The sequence below is a fragment of the Anabrus simplex genome, chromosome 13, assembly GCF_040414725.1.
Source record: "Anabrus simplex isolate iqAnaSimp1 chromosome 13, ASM4041472v1, whole genome shotgun sequence".
Classification (NCBI taxonomy): domain Eukaryota; kingdom Metazoa; phylum Arthropoda; class Insecta; order Orthoptera; family Tettigoniidae; genus Anabrus; species Anabrus simplex.
In genome coordinates, this window is record NC_090277.1 from 54346170 (window position 1) to 54360946 (window position 14777).

General features: G+C 37.4%; 1 protein-coding gene across 4 annotated transcripts in view; it reads left to right on the plus strand.

Moving 5' to 3' along the window:
• The window catches only part of LOC136885076 (PR domain zinc finger protein 5), a 79500-nt gene that overhangs the window by 34820 nt on the left and 29903 nt on the right, over nucleotides 1-14777 (plus strand). For all 4 annotated transcript variants that reach the window (XM_067157490.2, XM_067157492.2, XM_067157493.2 and 1 more), the window contains exon 6: nucleotides 12470-12693. In XM_067157490.2, the coding sequence (XP_067013591.2) occupies nucleotides 12470-12693 (224 nt within the window). The remainder of the gene's footprint in view (nucleotides 1-12469; nucleotides 12694-14777) is intronic.

Sequence of the window (14777 nt, forward strand, 5' to 3'; positions counted from 1 at the left end):
TTTCACCACATGGCACAATGTGAGTGGTACAATAGCGAAAATAATTTGCAACAACCGTCCAAAATATCACGGGAAAATTCTCATAAATGACTGGAACCACATATGAATATAATAATCAGACAATGTCCTCCCTTAAAAGTATGAAATCGGATCCAAAAGAAAGCTATCCGTATCATTAGCGTAGCGTTAATATGTCAGATGAGCCTGCTGCCTTGTGCAAAATATAGCAAACACTTTTGGCAAAATACAAGAGAAATACATTCCGAAGAATGAAAATATCGTGCGTACACAATCCTCAATATCATAGTAATCAAATGGAAACGTAAAATTCCTTAAAGGTTAGCTGCTGGCTGATATTTAAATCAGATACTTGTCTGATGACATGACATATAGAAACCCGCGTGGTCGATAATGTTGACATACTGTCATCGCGCACCTTAAAATCACATAGTAAGAGAAACTGCAAATCCAGCATCGTATGACACAAGAAAATAACATGGTAAAGATACAAGAAATCTACTCAAACTACTGTTTAACCAATAATCCCTTCAAGAAGAAAGTTAACTACATATTACAGCTACATAGAACAGATAATACCCAGTATAAATGAAATGTTGACTTAACTTGGATGTCTTGATGACCATGGTTGTCTTCTAGGCAGGATTCAAGGCATTAGGACGCTGTTGGCCTTAGTTCTCGCTTTTAGTACTGCGTACTTTCATCCCAGACACTATTGACGCCTGTCATGATTTTTAGATGGTCTGTTAAACTGCAAAGAAATGACACTGCTCTCCTTGTGGTGCGAGTAACAGCTGTCCCTGTCTATAGAAGACTTCCTTGCGCAGTAAGTTCCCGAGCAACAGGCACAGCCAACAGAAAAACGAGAATGAGAAAGAATATTCTAGTACAGGTTCGCCACCTATATTCTGAGCTCTGACGTCATACCTCGTGATTGAATTGACGTCCTGAATTCCTCGACGTTGTAATTAACATGTCCCGTAATTTCTTGTTAATTAATTATATAATTAATTCCATAATTAATTTAATTTCCAAATATTATTATTCATGCCTTCCCGAAGTGTGATATCACGGCTTTTATGCACACTCATTGGAGAATGTTTATTAAGACGTCGAATCTGAAGTTGTAATATGACAAAAGATTTTGAATGTAATACTTGTCGTGGGTGAAGAGTTCAGCCGTATTAAAATTCTTCCCGTCTTCTCTTGCGGTGATAACATTGTCTCTCACCCCTCAACAGGTTATACAAAAGATAACAAAAAGTCATCCCTTTGAGTTCCCCTGCCGACACTCCGCGCGGAACACCTGGGGTACAGTCCGGTCTTATAAAATTCACTGCCAATTACAATAGACCTAAAATATCACAATACAAACATTCTGTTTTTACTGCAGTGCTGTAATGCCTTATTTTGGACTTCCATGAGATGCGTTTCTTGTTGTAGATGTTTTTAATCAGTCTATACTGTAAGCTCTCTCCATTTTTGAGATACTATCGTCTACAGCACCTTTCTCTATTCTGTTCTCTTGTATGATTTCACCAAGGTATGTGAACTTTTTAACCCTCTGAATCAGTCTAATCTCTTTTTCAAGGAATTGTGGTTCATGTTTGTTAGCCATCACGAACTTGGTCTTCTCTTTCGAGATCCTAAGTCCCGTCTTGCTAGCGATCTTTTCTAGGAAGTTGATCTGTATGGCCGCTTCTTCTAGGTTTTCTGAAAGAAGTTTTATTATTATTATTATTATTATTATTATTATTATTATTATTAATTATTATTATTATTTTATGCCCACATTGGAGGGCTTTAATCAATCCATATACATTTAAGTTTTACGAGAATTAACTACAAATTTGGCTTATGTTTCTTCTTCTGCTCCCAGAACTTCTTCATTCTTTCTGACCTGGCTGCCCTTTCTTTGCCAGTTATGGTTTACCGTTTGCGTGTAAATGTTTTTAGTTTAAATCTGAAGTCTCTGTTTCTCAGGATCCTCTTCTCTTCTTGGTCTTCAATTTGCTGCATTTTCAAGCCTAATTCATCTAAATCGTCTTGGACTTCTTTGAACCAATTATTCTTGTGGTTTAACTTTTCCAAAAGTAATTGAAAAGATGTTTCAGTGCCCTGGTTTCTGGTAGTCTTGGTATGTGGCAGAAAAATGCAACCCTCCTTTTCTGATTGTGTCTATTATTGACTCAGTTTCCCGCTATACAACTTCATTAGATAATAATCACCATTGTCCATCTACTTGGTGTGTTTTGTTTATGATTGTTCTAAGGATTCTTCTTTCTGTCTTCTGTAATTTATCTGTTGTTGATTTGGTGTTCAAATTGAATAGTGTTTCACTAACATAGGTAGCTTCAGGTTTAATAACGGAGTTGTACTGTTTGAATTTTCCATTTATCGAGAGACATTTCTTCTTGTCGGTTGACCAAGTGATATGTTTCAATTTAGTTGCTATATTTTCTACTGCTACTTTCTCATTTAAGTTCCAAGTAATAATCTCCCCAAGATACTTGAATTTATTTACAATCTTAATTTGTTTGTTGTTATCCAATGTGATGGTGTTACAACCTTGAAGGATGGCATCATTTCCATCTTTTCAGATGAGATTTGTAGTCCAAATTTTGCTCCTATTTTTTTGGGTTCTTCAAGATGTAAAAATCATATGTTAAAGTGAGTAAAGAAGATGCCTTTAGGGAGACAATTGGGAAGGAAAGCTTGCATGATGAGCCAAATGATAATGGAGAGAGGCTAATTTATTTTGCCATGGGAAATTCGATGGTGGTGAAGAGTACATGGTTTCAGAGAAAGAATATACGGAAAGCCACATGGTGTTCACCAGATGGTGTCACCTTTAATCTGATAAACCCTGTAGTAATCGATAGGAGACATGCATCTGATATACTACAAGTTGACAGTTGTAGGGGAATTGATTGTGATTTGGACCATTACTTGGTACGGATAAAATACAGGCAACGTGTTGCAACCTACAGAACTGCGAAGAAAGGGAAAGCTCCAAGGAGATCTATGGTCTCAAAATTGAAAGATAAAGAAACTGCGCAGCTATATGAATCCAGGATGGAGTAGAAATTGGAGGCTAAACAACAAAGCTGGGCAGTGGAAAACATCAAAGGAAAATGGACTTCATTGAGGGATGCATTGCAGGAAACTGCGGGTGAAGTACTAGAAGTGGAAGTAAAGACTGCAAGGATGGTTTGATGATGATTGCAGAAGAGCAATTGAAGAGAGAAATGGAGCAAGGAAGAAAATGTTAAGTAGGGAAACAAGAATATATGTAGAAGAATTTAGGAAGAAGAGGAAAGAGGCAGACAAAATTTGTAGAAGAAAGAAGAGAGGGGCAGAGAGGAAATGGATTACAGATTTGGAGGAACAATATATGTTGTGAAGAGACTTTTAATTTTTATAAATTTATTTCATTAATTGAAGTTGGCACTTTCCAAGCCTATTTCCGAATGGTCAGATGATTTTGTATTGTTGAAAATGGTTACGCATGCAACAGTCATGTCCGTCATCAAGTTGTGATATCGCATCATTAAGACGTATCAAATTCAATAAAGTATTGAAGTTCCTTTACTTCAAGATCAAAAACAAACATTGCCGCCCAACAGCACGGCTCTCAATAACCTGAGATGTTCAATACAAGCAAGACCATGAAAAGTGGAATGCAGAGGTGAAGACAATGCATCGCAATTGAGGTTAAGCAGCAGAGTAAAAATACAGCACATCTCGAATTCGTGGAATCATTCACGGATATTCCATTCTCGTTCATAACGAAAATCAGACCGCTGAGGCCAACAACTTCAACGGAGTGCAGCATAAATCGGTAATTAGGCAAGTACGATTCAATATTACGTACATACAAAGAAGTAAAGACAAGATTTCAAGTTTTGCTTTCTTCTCACCGCTCAATGCAAGAATCTCCATAAGAGCGCGAGTCTCTTTGACATATACACCATTCTTGCTATACATACGGTACTCTTAGATTCTAGTCTCTTTCTCTTAGTGCACGTTTTCGTAACATAAACATGCACTGATCAACATAATAATAATAATTGAAGTTCATTGATCCTCCTGTTGTCATAAATATAAAAGATCCAATTTCCATTGTCATATCACCTCAATTCAGCAACACGATTCCTTTGAACTTATACATGACCTTCACGCAGTCCCTTCGAACTTTCACAGCATAACCTTAATTTCAATATGTTGCAACTAACGAAATTGAAACAATCGCGTGGTCGAGTAAAAGGCACGTTGACAAGAATAAACTATAACATTTTTGTATTGAAAAGGTGGACCCTTTTAAGTTTTCCTATCTTCCAAGAATAATAAAGTCGATTACAGCTGACATGTCAAAATTAGAGGCGAAGGTTAGAATTTAAAAATGTGAAGAGCTATGGAATTCTTTTGAAGAAGTACAAATAAAAATAGAGGAAACGGAGATCACTGATGAAATAGCTGCACTACAGTTTGAAGAGGAATGAGAGGGAGAGCGAGAGCTATTTGAATCTATTTATTTCAGCGCAGTTTCACAACTGCAAACGATAATAGATGAAGCAGAGGATGTTCAAAATAATTTGCTAGCTCAGATGAACACGGCAATAAACAACACCAATCATCAACAGCAAGTTCCACAAAATCATAACAGAAGAATACAGAAATTACCAGAATTCAACGGCGAATTCACAAAATGGTTGCTTTTTAAGAACAGTTTTGAGTCAACAATTCATAATGATACTCAACTAACAAATATTCAAAAATATCAGTATCTCTTGGTCTTCTGCAGGGCAAGGCACGCAAAGTCATTCAAGGTTTTACCATTTCAGAAGAAAACTACACAAGTGCTGGGAACTTGCTTGTAGATACATATGATAATCAAATGGTGATAATCGAGACACATCTAGATGAACTTTTCAAGTTTCCTACAGTTTTTAAAGAGAACAAATCTGAATCACTCAGGCAATTACAATTTCATATTCAAACTCACATGGCTTCATTAAAAGCAGTGAAGCAACCAGTACAATATTGGGATTTCATTGAGCAAAGAGACTGGCAGGAAAGGGTGAAAGGCAACACTCTAGAGAAGATGCCAACGTTGGATGATTTCTTAAAATTTTTAACCGAGCGTTCCCAATCATATATGCTATTAAATCACAACAAAACTAAGGCATTGAACACAAAGGCAAATCCGAACGACAAACAACCTAGCAAGAAAGTTATGACGATGACTCAGGCAAGCTGTAATCTGTGTAGTGTAAGTCACCCCATTTTTACATGTGAAGTATTAATTAAGCGATCAATTCAAGACCGAAGAAAAATGCTCCAAGAAAAAGGACATTGTCATAACTGTTTGAAACCAGGATATATTGCAAAAAATTTCGGAGGATCAAAATGCAAGAAATGTGGACTTCTACACAACACTCTTTTACATGCTGAGGAAGATGACAAACAGAAACAAAATGTTAAAGAGAATCAAGTGCCCATAAACCTGTGTGTCGAATCTCAGCATTCACGTGCTTCACTCAATGTGAGTTTGGTGAAAGGAATATCATCACAAATACTTTTGTCAACAGCTTTAATTGATGTGAAAGATGTTCCCGGAAGAAGAATGACATGCCAAGCCTTATTGGATCCGGGATCTCAATCAAATCTAATAAAGGAAGGTCTGTATAAGAAACTTGGTTAACCGAATGTCAAGACAAACACACAGATCATTGGAGTAGATTATTCCAAAGTGGAAACAAAAAGGATTACGAGAGTACACCTCTCTTCAAGGAATGACGGATTTGAGGTGGAAGCAGAATTTCTAGTTTTGCCAACTGTAACAGGACGATTGCCACAGTTGGAGATCAAGAAGGACAAGATTATTATTCCAAAGGACATTCGCTTGGCAGATCCCACATTCAACAAGCCTGGAGACATAGACATGTTAATTGGCGCAGGACTTTATTAGAAAATAGTCATAGGTCCACCTAAGAATGAAGCTGAAGGACAACCAGCAAAACACCCAATTAGGCTGGATTATAGGCGGTGAAGTTTTTGAGAACAAACAAGGATCAACAACAACATGCATGAAAATTAGCAATCAACAATTATCAGATCAGATGGAAAAATTTTGGAAACAAGAAGCAATTCCGGAGATTCAACATTACACATCAGAAGAAAGAATATGTGAAAGACAGTTCACGGATACCGTTTCGAGAGATACAGCAGGTAGATTCATCGTAAGGCTCCCTATTAAGCCAGATGTCATCCTCTGAGAATCAAGAATACATGCACTAAACAGACTAGAATCATTAGTCAAGAGATTAAGCAGACACACCGAACTCAAGACAGCTTATGCAGATTTCATGGATGAATATGAAAAACTAGGGCGTATGAGCTTAATTGAAACAAACCAAAATCAAGATGTACCAAATTCATACTTCATACCCCATCAACCAGTTGTACATCCAGATAGTGACACCACAAAGGTCAGAGTGGTATTTGATGCCTCGGCAAAAACATCACTCGGGACATCACTCAATGTCAGGCTCATGACAGGACCTAATTTACAGCGAGATCTTTTTCACATTGTACTTAGATTTCGCAGCCATAAGTACGTCATGACGGCAGATGTGGAAAAGATGTTTCTGCAAATCCTCATCCATTCTGAAGATTGAGCATTACAGCAGATTTTGTGGAAAGAGGAATCTTCAACCCCTGTGAGGATTTATCAGTTGAATACAGTAACATATGGAACAGCAACGGCACCTTACCATGCCATGAGATGCCTAAATGAATTGGCTACTCTTCATGAAAATGAATTTCCAGCAGCAGCAAAGACTATTCGCAATGATTTTTATATGGATGACTGCTTAAGTTTAGAAGATATTCTAGAAGACGTGATCGGGCTACGGCGGCAAATACAAAATATACTCAAGAGTGGTGGAATGCATTTGAGGAAATGGAGGTCCAACAGCAAAGAGCTCTTGCAGGATTTGGAGAGCAAAAGCGACGAAGGGACTTTACTGGTTTTAGACAAAGGTGAAGCTAGTAAGACTCTTGGACTCCTCTGGGACTCAGCACAAGATTGCCTTCAGTTTCGAGTTGAGCTGGCAAAGCAGTCACCAAGATCCAAAAGAGAAATCGCCTCCAAAATCGCACAGATTTTTTATCCTCTAGGACTCGTGGGTCCAGTACTAATCAAAGGGAAGTTGTTGATGCAACACTTATGGGTAGATGGATTTGAATGGGATCAGCCATTGTCCCAAGAGCACCTTCAGATTTGGAACGAGTACTATACATCATTAGAAAGACTGAACAACATCAGAATTATGAGAAACATAAATCCTGGGAATTTCTCTGGCTCTTTTGATTTGTTTGGATTTAGTGATGCTTCAGAGAAGGCTTTTGGAGCATGCATTTATGCAGTTTGTCAAACGCAAAGTGGTTACATTTCCAATTTACTTTGTGCGAAGACGAAAGTAACTCCTTTAAAAACCATTTCATTGCCAGGACTCGAATTGGAGGCAGCCCTTCTTCTTGCACAACTTGTCAAAACAACAATGAGTGCTTTGAAAGGAAAAAATTGGACAGATCAGATTATGGAGTGACAGTACAATTGTTTTGGGATGGATCAGCACTGAGCCAAGGTTGCTGAAGACATTTGTGGCAAACAGGATTGCAAAGATTCAAGAAGCCACTGATGCAACCACCTATAAGCATGTTCCTTCGACTGAAAATCCAGCTAATCTTCTCTCAAGAGGAATTACTTCAGCAGAACTCGAAGATAAAAAGCTTTGGTGGAGTGGACCTTCTTGGCTTCGCGCACAACGTCAACAACCAGAGCATTCAGAAGAATTTGAAACAGAACTACCAGAGCTGAAGGTCACAGCAGTTATGTTGACAGCAACATCAACCAGCATTCTACTGAATAAATTCTTGTCATTTTCGAAATTATGCCATATAGTAGCATATTGTCAAAGATTCATTTATAATTGCAAACTCAAACCGCCAGAAAGGAAAAAAGGTTCACTAGAAATACGAGAGCCGGGCTGAGTGGTTCAGACGGTTAAGGCGCTAACCTTCTAACCCCAACTTAGCAGATTCGATCCTGGCTCAGTCCGGTGGTATTTGAAGGTGCTCAAATACGACAGCCCCGTGTCGGTAGATTCACTGGCACGTAAAAGAACTCCGGCAGGACTAAATTCCGGCACCTCGGCGTCTCCAAAGACCTTAAAAAAGTAGTTAGTGGGACGCAAAACAAATAACATTATTATTATTATTATTATTATTATTATTATTATTATTATTATTATTATTATTATTATTATTATTATTATTATTATTATTAGAAATACAAGAAACTTATAAAGCAGAGAACAGGTAGTCAGATGGACACAATTAGAAGCATTCCCGCGAGTACTACATTGCTTAATTAATAATCAAGACCTCCCAAAGAATTCTCTAAAGTCACTCAGTCCGTTTCTGGATAGTGACGGATTGATTAGGGTTGGAGGAAGGCTTTGTTTTTCGGAGCTAACATCAGAACAGAGAAATCCTGTGCTTCTATCAGCAAATCATCACATCACCAGAATGATCGTGGAAAATGAACATCGTCGTCTGAAGCATTGTCCGCCAGAGCAACTGCTGCATGCAAGTCGACAACGATATTGGCCTATTAGCAGCAGAAGAGAAGCGAAAAAGATTGTCAAAAGGTGTCTGAAAGTGCTTTTGTTACCATCCTACAGTTCCGGAGGTTCGCATGACAGATTTACCAAAAGAAAGGGTTAGGTTAGTTGTTCGACCCTTTGTTACCACAGGAGTGGACTATGCAGGTCCAATATCTGTAAGAGAAAGCCACAGAAGAGGCCGTATTCATACTTACAAGGGTTACTTAGCTGTATTTACATGCTTCAGTACCAAGGCAGTGCATTTGGAGTTGGTGTCGGAGCTAACGACCGAAGCTTTCTTAGCTGCAGTGCAACGCTTTATGGCGAGAAGAGGTTTGTGCAAGCAGCTTTTCTCTGATAATGGGAAGAATTTCATTGGAGCAGCCAATGCACTACAAGATATCCAGTCCCTTTTGGAAAAGGGGTCAACGACCGTTACCTTCTCACTCACTCAGCAGCAGATACAGTGGAGTTTTATTCCTCCCTGGTCATCCCACTTTGGGGGATTGTGGGAAGCAGCTGTAAAGATGATGAAGAGACATTTGTTGACTGAAACACAGGGACACATGCTAACTTTCGAAGAAACCTACACTATTCTTTGTGATATAGGGGCTGTATTAAATTCAAGTCCCGTTACTCCCTTACCAAATGATCCAAAAGTCTCAACACCAGCATATTTTCCTCTAAGTGACTCGATCGTGCAACCTGTGCAAATGGATTTGTTGAGAAAACCCGATAACCACTTGTCACGTTGGCAGCAATTGCAGAAAATTCGGCAGCAGTTTTGGCAGAGATGGCAGCGAGAATACTTCCAGGAATTGCAAAAATGTGTCAAGTGGCATAATACCAATCGACGTATTGATGTTGATTCTTTGGTGCTCTTAATTGAGGACCACATCCCTCCTCTAGAATGGCCTAGGGGTAGGATAATTCAAGTTCACCCTGGACAAGATGGTGAGGTGAGGGTTGTCACTGTTCGGACAGCTAGTGGAACTTTCACCCGAAGCATCAAAAAGATATGCCCTCTTCCCATTGAAGGGGATGACAAGGAGAACTGAATTAAAGATTTCCTGTGATATCTCTCACTTTGTGTTATTTTTCATCAAAGATAAAATTTCAGCATTATTTTCTTTTAATCATAAAAAATATGTATGTATAGAGTTTTGTATTAATGCATATGTTAAGAATAAGTATTTTTACAGTAGGTATAAGATTACAATAGTGAGTTGAAAGAACTGCTTTCAAAGGAGCAAAATGTTATGAAGAGACTTTTAATTTTTATAAATTTATTTCATTAATTGAAGTTGGCACTTTCCAAGCCTATTTCCGATTGGTCAGATGATTTTGTATTGTTGAAAATGGTTACGCATGCAACAGTCATGTCCGTCATCAAGTTGTGATATCGCATCATTAAGACATATCAAATTCAATAAAGTATTGAAGGCACCAAGTTCCTTTACTTCAAGATCAAAAACAAACATAATATGCAAGAAGTATGGAAGTTCTATGGGAAAATAAAGGACTTACAGAAAGCTTTTCAACCACATGCTGCATTCATTTTCATTTTTTCACCTACAATAGCTATGGCACTTACCAGGTCCTACGTTGTTTACTATGCGAGCATCACATCCTGGGCATAGGAACACCATTGATCAGCTGTCACCTCATGAAATGCTGTGTCAAGATGTTTACACAAATCACAAAGTGGTGAGAAGGCTGGCAACATAATGTTTGATCTGGCTCCACATCACCTCTATTGGTTTAATTCATGTTAATATGGGGGCTGTCAGATTACAGTGTGGTGGGCTTGTTTGGCTAAGTCACCTATTACACATTCCTCAAACCAAGACCAGCGAGTCTTCACCCGTTCCAACAATTCGGTTTTAACAAGTCCTTTATCGCATGTTACTTTTTTACTTCTCAGCCAGGAAATTACTTCAACTTTCTTCCAGGATATGTTTGGGATATGTTCTAACTTCTCACAATGATAAGGAGCATTGTCTAACACAACACCACCACCACCAGGTATCAGTTTTGGTAATATTTTATCAAATCATGATTTAATACGTCGCCAGTCATTTCTTCCTGATAGACTCCATTTTTTATTTATTTTTTTATTTATTTATTTATTTATTTATTTATTTATTTATTTATTTATTTATTTATTTATTTATTTATTTATTTATTTATTTATTTTTCTAGTATTTGGTAAGTGGTGTATGTGTCCAAAGAATGCAATCCTCCGTTTTCACATCGTTGCATATATTGCCTCTGGCTTAATGACGGAGTAATAATGTCATAATTTAGCATTAACCGAAAGAGACCGTTTCTTGTAACTCGGCCAGATAATTTGTTGTGCTCATCTAAATTTTTGAGTTCTACTATCTATAGATGCTTTTTTATTAGCATTCCAACTTATAATCTCACCAAGATATTTAAATTTGTCTACAACCTTTACGTTCTGAGTATTATTTAACATAATATGTGAAGTGTCAACTTGAAAAGATGGCATCATTTGTTTTCTCAAAATAAATTTTCAACCCAACCTTCGCTTCTAATTGTTCCAATCAATTCATTCATTCCTTCATTTATTTATTTACAATTTGCTTTACGTTGCATTGCACGGACATAGGTAGGTCTTATGGCAACGAATTGGATTTTTTTTTTTTTAGCCCTTTACTTAAATCCGAAAGAAATTCCTTAATTCACATCTCGTCCAAATACTATTTCTGTCCCTGTTGTCTAAATTCTGTTACTTTGCGGAGATAATGCCTGTGCCAAAAAATATCACCACCTCTGTCCACTACTACACTTTTGATTTCTCCAGATGAACTCGAAACTTAATTCAGTAGCTTGTGAAGGAAGGATTTTTTTTTTAAACCTAGGAGTTCAGAATCAGAATTTACAGCTGATAACACTTTGTTAATCGTAGGGATTCATTGCTTTAAAATAATATGAGCACTTCCCTCTGGATAGCAGAACAAACAAATTCATTGCACTCCACAACCAAAACACTTCTGAGACACAGCCTCTTTTTACCTGGTGTGGTAACCGTTAGTAGGAAATTATTTCTGCATACTGTAAACACTCGAAACAGACACACTTGTGAATTCGGATGTTCATTTCATGATATCGTCCATTGAACTGTCAGGATATGTTTCCATAAACTTATTAAATACTTTTTAGAGGTTTCCTTTGTTTACGCTTTACAACACCAGCCACTGAAGTGAACTGACTCAAGGTCATGTAATTGTGTGTTACGTTCCTTGCGGCTGACAGCTACTAGATAAATACAGTTTTCTGCAAGGAGACATCGGAGGTTTAAGATATTGACCATAAGCTTAGAACAATAATATACTTTTCAATTGATAAAATGCCTTCGCATTCAATACTTTAAACTTCAATCTTTCAGAAACAACCCATATTTTAAAATTTAGAAATGGAGTATTTATTGGGCAGTCGAAGGAAGAAAGAAGTTTGAAACATTTGAAGTCGCGTGGTTTGTTTACGCTTAATTTTTTTCTCTAGTTGGAAATAGTTTAAAACTTCTGTGAATTTTTTTTTTTTTTTTTTTTGTGTTTGCTTATTTGTGTGCTATTATTTATTATTACAGTAGTCTATATAGAACATTTTGAACAGAGTGGTATGTTCCCAAACTCCCCATGTCTTTGACTGGATATTTGTTCCCTTTCCACCACATACAAGTAATGGTTGTAACTGAGTTCTAGGTGGACTGAAGTTGTGATTGTATACATTCAGTAGAAGTAGTTTTGTTTCAGAGTGACCGGGAACATCTGTCAGGGAAGAATTTGATAACCAGTGTGGAACGACTGAAGCTCCTACGGAAGTACCGTTGTAGCATATGTCGAGAAGAGTACCGGAGTATGAATCGCATCTTGTACCACCTGCCACGTTGTACTTATGGTCCCTATAAGTGTGAGGTCTGCTCTTCGGAATACTCCACAAGGAAGGATTTGAATCTTCACAAGAAGAAAGCTCACAGGTAAATATGTTTGTTCTTCATATCCTTCTGTGCATTCTATATATGGTAAGGTTACCAGGCATGGGAGCAGATTTCAGTGTTCAGTATTAGTATAATGTCATGGGAAAAAAGTATAGCCATCCGAATTAATACATTAATAAAAAGTTTGTCCTTTGTTGCACATAGAACAAGCTGCATCGAAATTTAGGTTATTTTATTTTACCTTTAATTATGTGGAGTAGATATTTTTATCATGCCCAGTTAAAATTTTAACACAGATTGACAAAAAAATGTGCCATTGTTTTTTTCCATTTCCAGTGGAGCGCTCACTTAGAAAATTCATAACTTTAAAAATATTGATCTGATCATTACCAAAGGAACTTATTGTTGATCTGTATATCAAGTTTTAATTTAATCTGATATTTTTGAAAAAGGTTCTTGTAAATTTTGTAAAACTACCTTTTCTCATTACTGGGTGATAATAGCTGTAAAAAATTTGGCTTGTTATGAAACCCATGAGAATGTCAGGCTAAAATTAAAACTGCCTTTTGCCTACAGGCAATTGTTAATTTTATATTGATTTTATTTAATTTATACCGTATTTACGCAAATAATCCCCGCATGAAAAAAAATGTTGACGCATGAAATTGGGGTGCGAGTTTTATTTGCGTCAAGGTTGCCAACACGCTCCTGGCTCACCTAGTTTTCAATGCTGTGTGTACAGTTATGCTTTGTGCAATGATAGATGGAAGAAAAATGTCCCCATATGTCATATTTAAACGGAAAACAATTCAGACTTTTAGTTCTAAACTGACTTTACATTTTTTTAAATAGTACCGTATTTTACAGAGTAATTTAAATTCAAAATTTCTCCGTGTTGCGATAGAACGCGCCTTCCAAAACGTGCAGGGGTAGCTTTCCGCACTTTTGCTCACTTTGGTGTGTCTCTAGTGTGTTTCATAGTTAAAAATAGTGAAATCGTAATTCTTTTGTATATAGCATTTTAAGGAACGCCACAATATCACATAGCAGGCAGTACTCTGAAAAGCAGAATCCATGTAAACTGGCGAGGGTTGGCATTTCTGAATTACAAGATGGCTGTTAATTCAAAATCACGTAATTGGAAGTCCGAATTATCGAGGTTTTACTGTATCGCAAAACTAACATCAGATTTCACCGATGTGTCTATTTCAAGTGTTTACATTGCATGAAAAGAATTATCCACCACCGGTCGTGTTACTGCCCAGTAGAAAGAGACCACGTGTGAGAAGTGTTTTAGACGTGGAGTGTGACGAACTTGTCAGGCGGTTTCCTATATTCGACTGCGCAGAGAGAGACAGAAGTATGAAGTGCGATGGTACCAATTTGGCTGCTCATAACAGCACAAAATAGAAAATATTTTTTCATTGAGTTATATCTTTAATTCCAAAGCGATGACCTATATTTTTCGTGGGCTTAAAAGTTTCCTGAAAGTCCAAACTAAGTTTTAACATCAAACCCCGAGAAAGTGTTGAGGGAAATTTTCGAGATATTAAAGAAGGTAAATGGAAGTTGAGAGAAATGAAAGGCGAAGTGCAGAGAGCATAAGAGCACAAAAGTGTAAACATTTTTTCATTGAGTTATATCTTTAATTCCAAAGCGATGACCTATATTTTTCATGGACTTAAATGTTTCCTGAAAGTCCAAATTAATTTTTAACATCAAAGCCCAAGAAAGTGTTGAGGGAAATTTTTCGAGATATCAAGGAAGGTAAATGGGCGGGCCAGTTTCAATGTCGTAGGATATTCGCCATTTTGATATATATCAAATATTGTTGTACGCAGAACATTTTTATTGAAATCATCGAGGTCCATCACTGGCTTCTTCCTTTAGGGTTCTCCCCTGGCGACCTGAACACTGCATTATTTTTATTTCCGTATCTTGTTTTATCCTCTGTACTGTTCACAGGCCGATATCACGCATGAGTGCTGTCTTTTGAGGCGTGGCAACATCGCGTTCCTCACCTTCCCTGCCACTGAACGCCTGCTACTGCATGCTTACAAAACACAAATACTCTCTAAATACTATTTCCCTCCCCTGTCGATGCAATACTTGTCTTTTTGCTC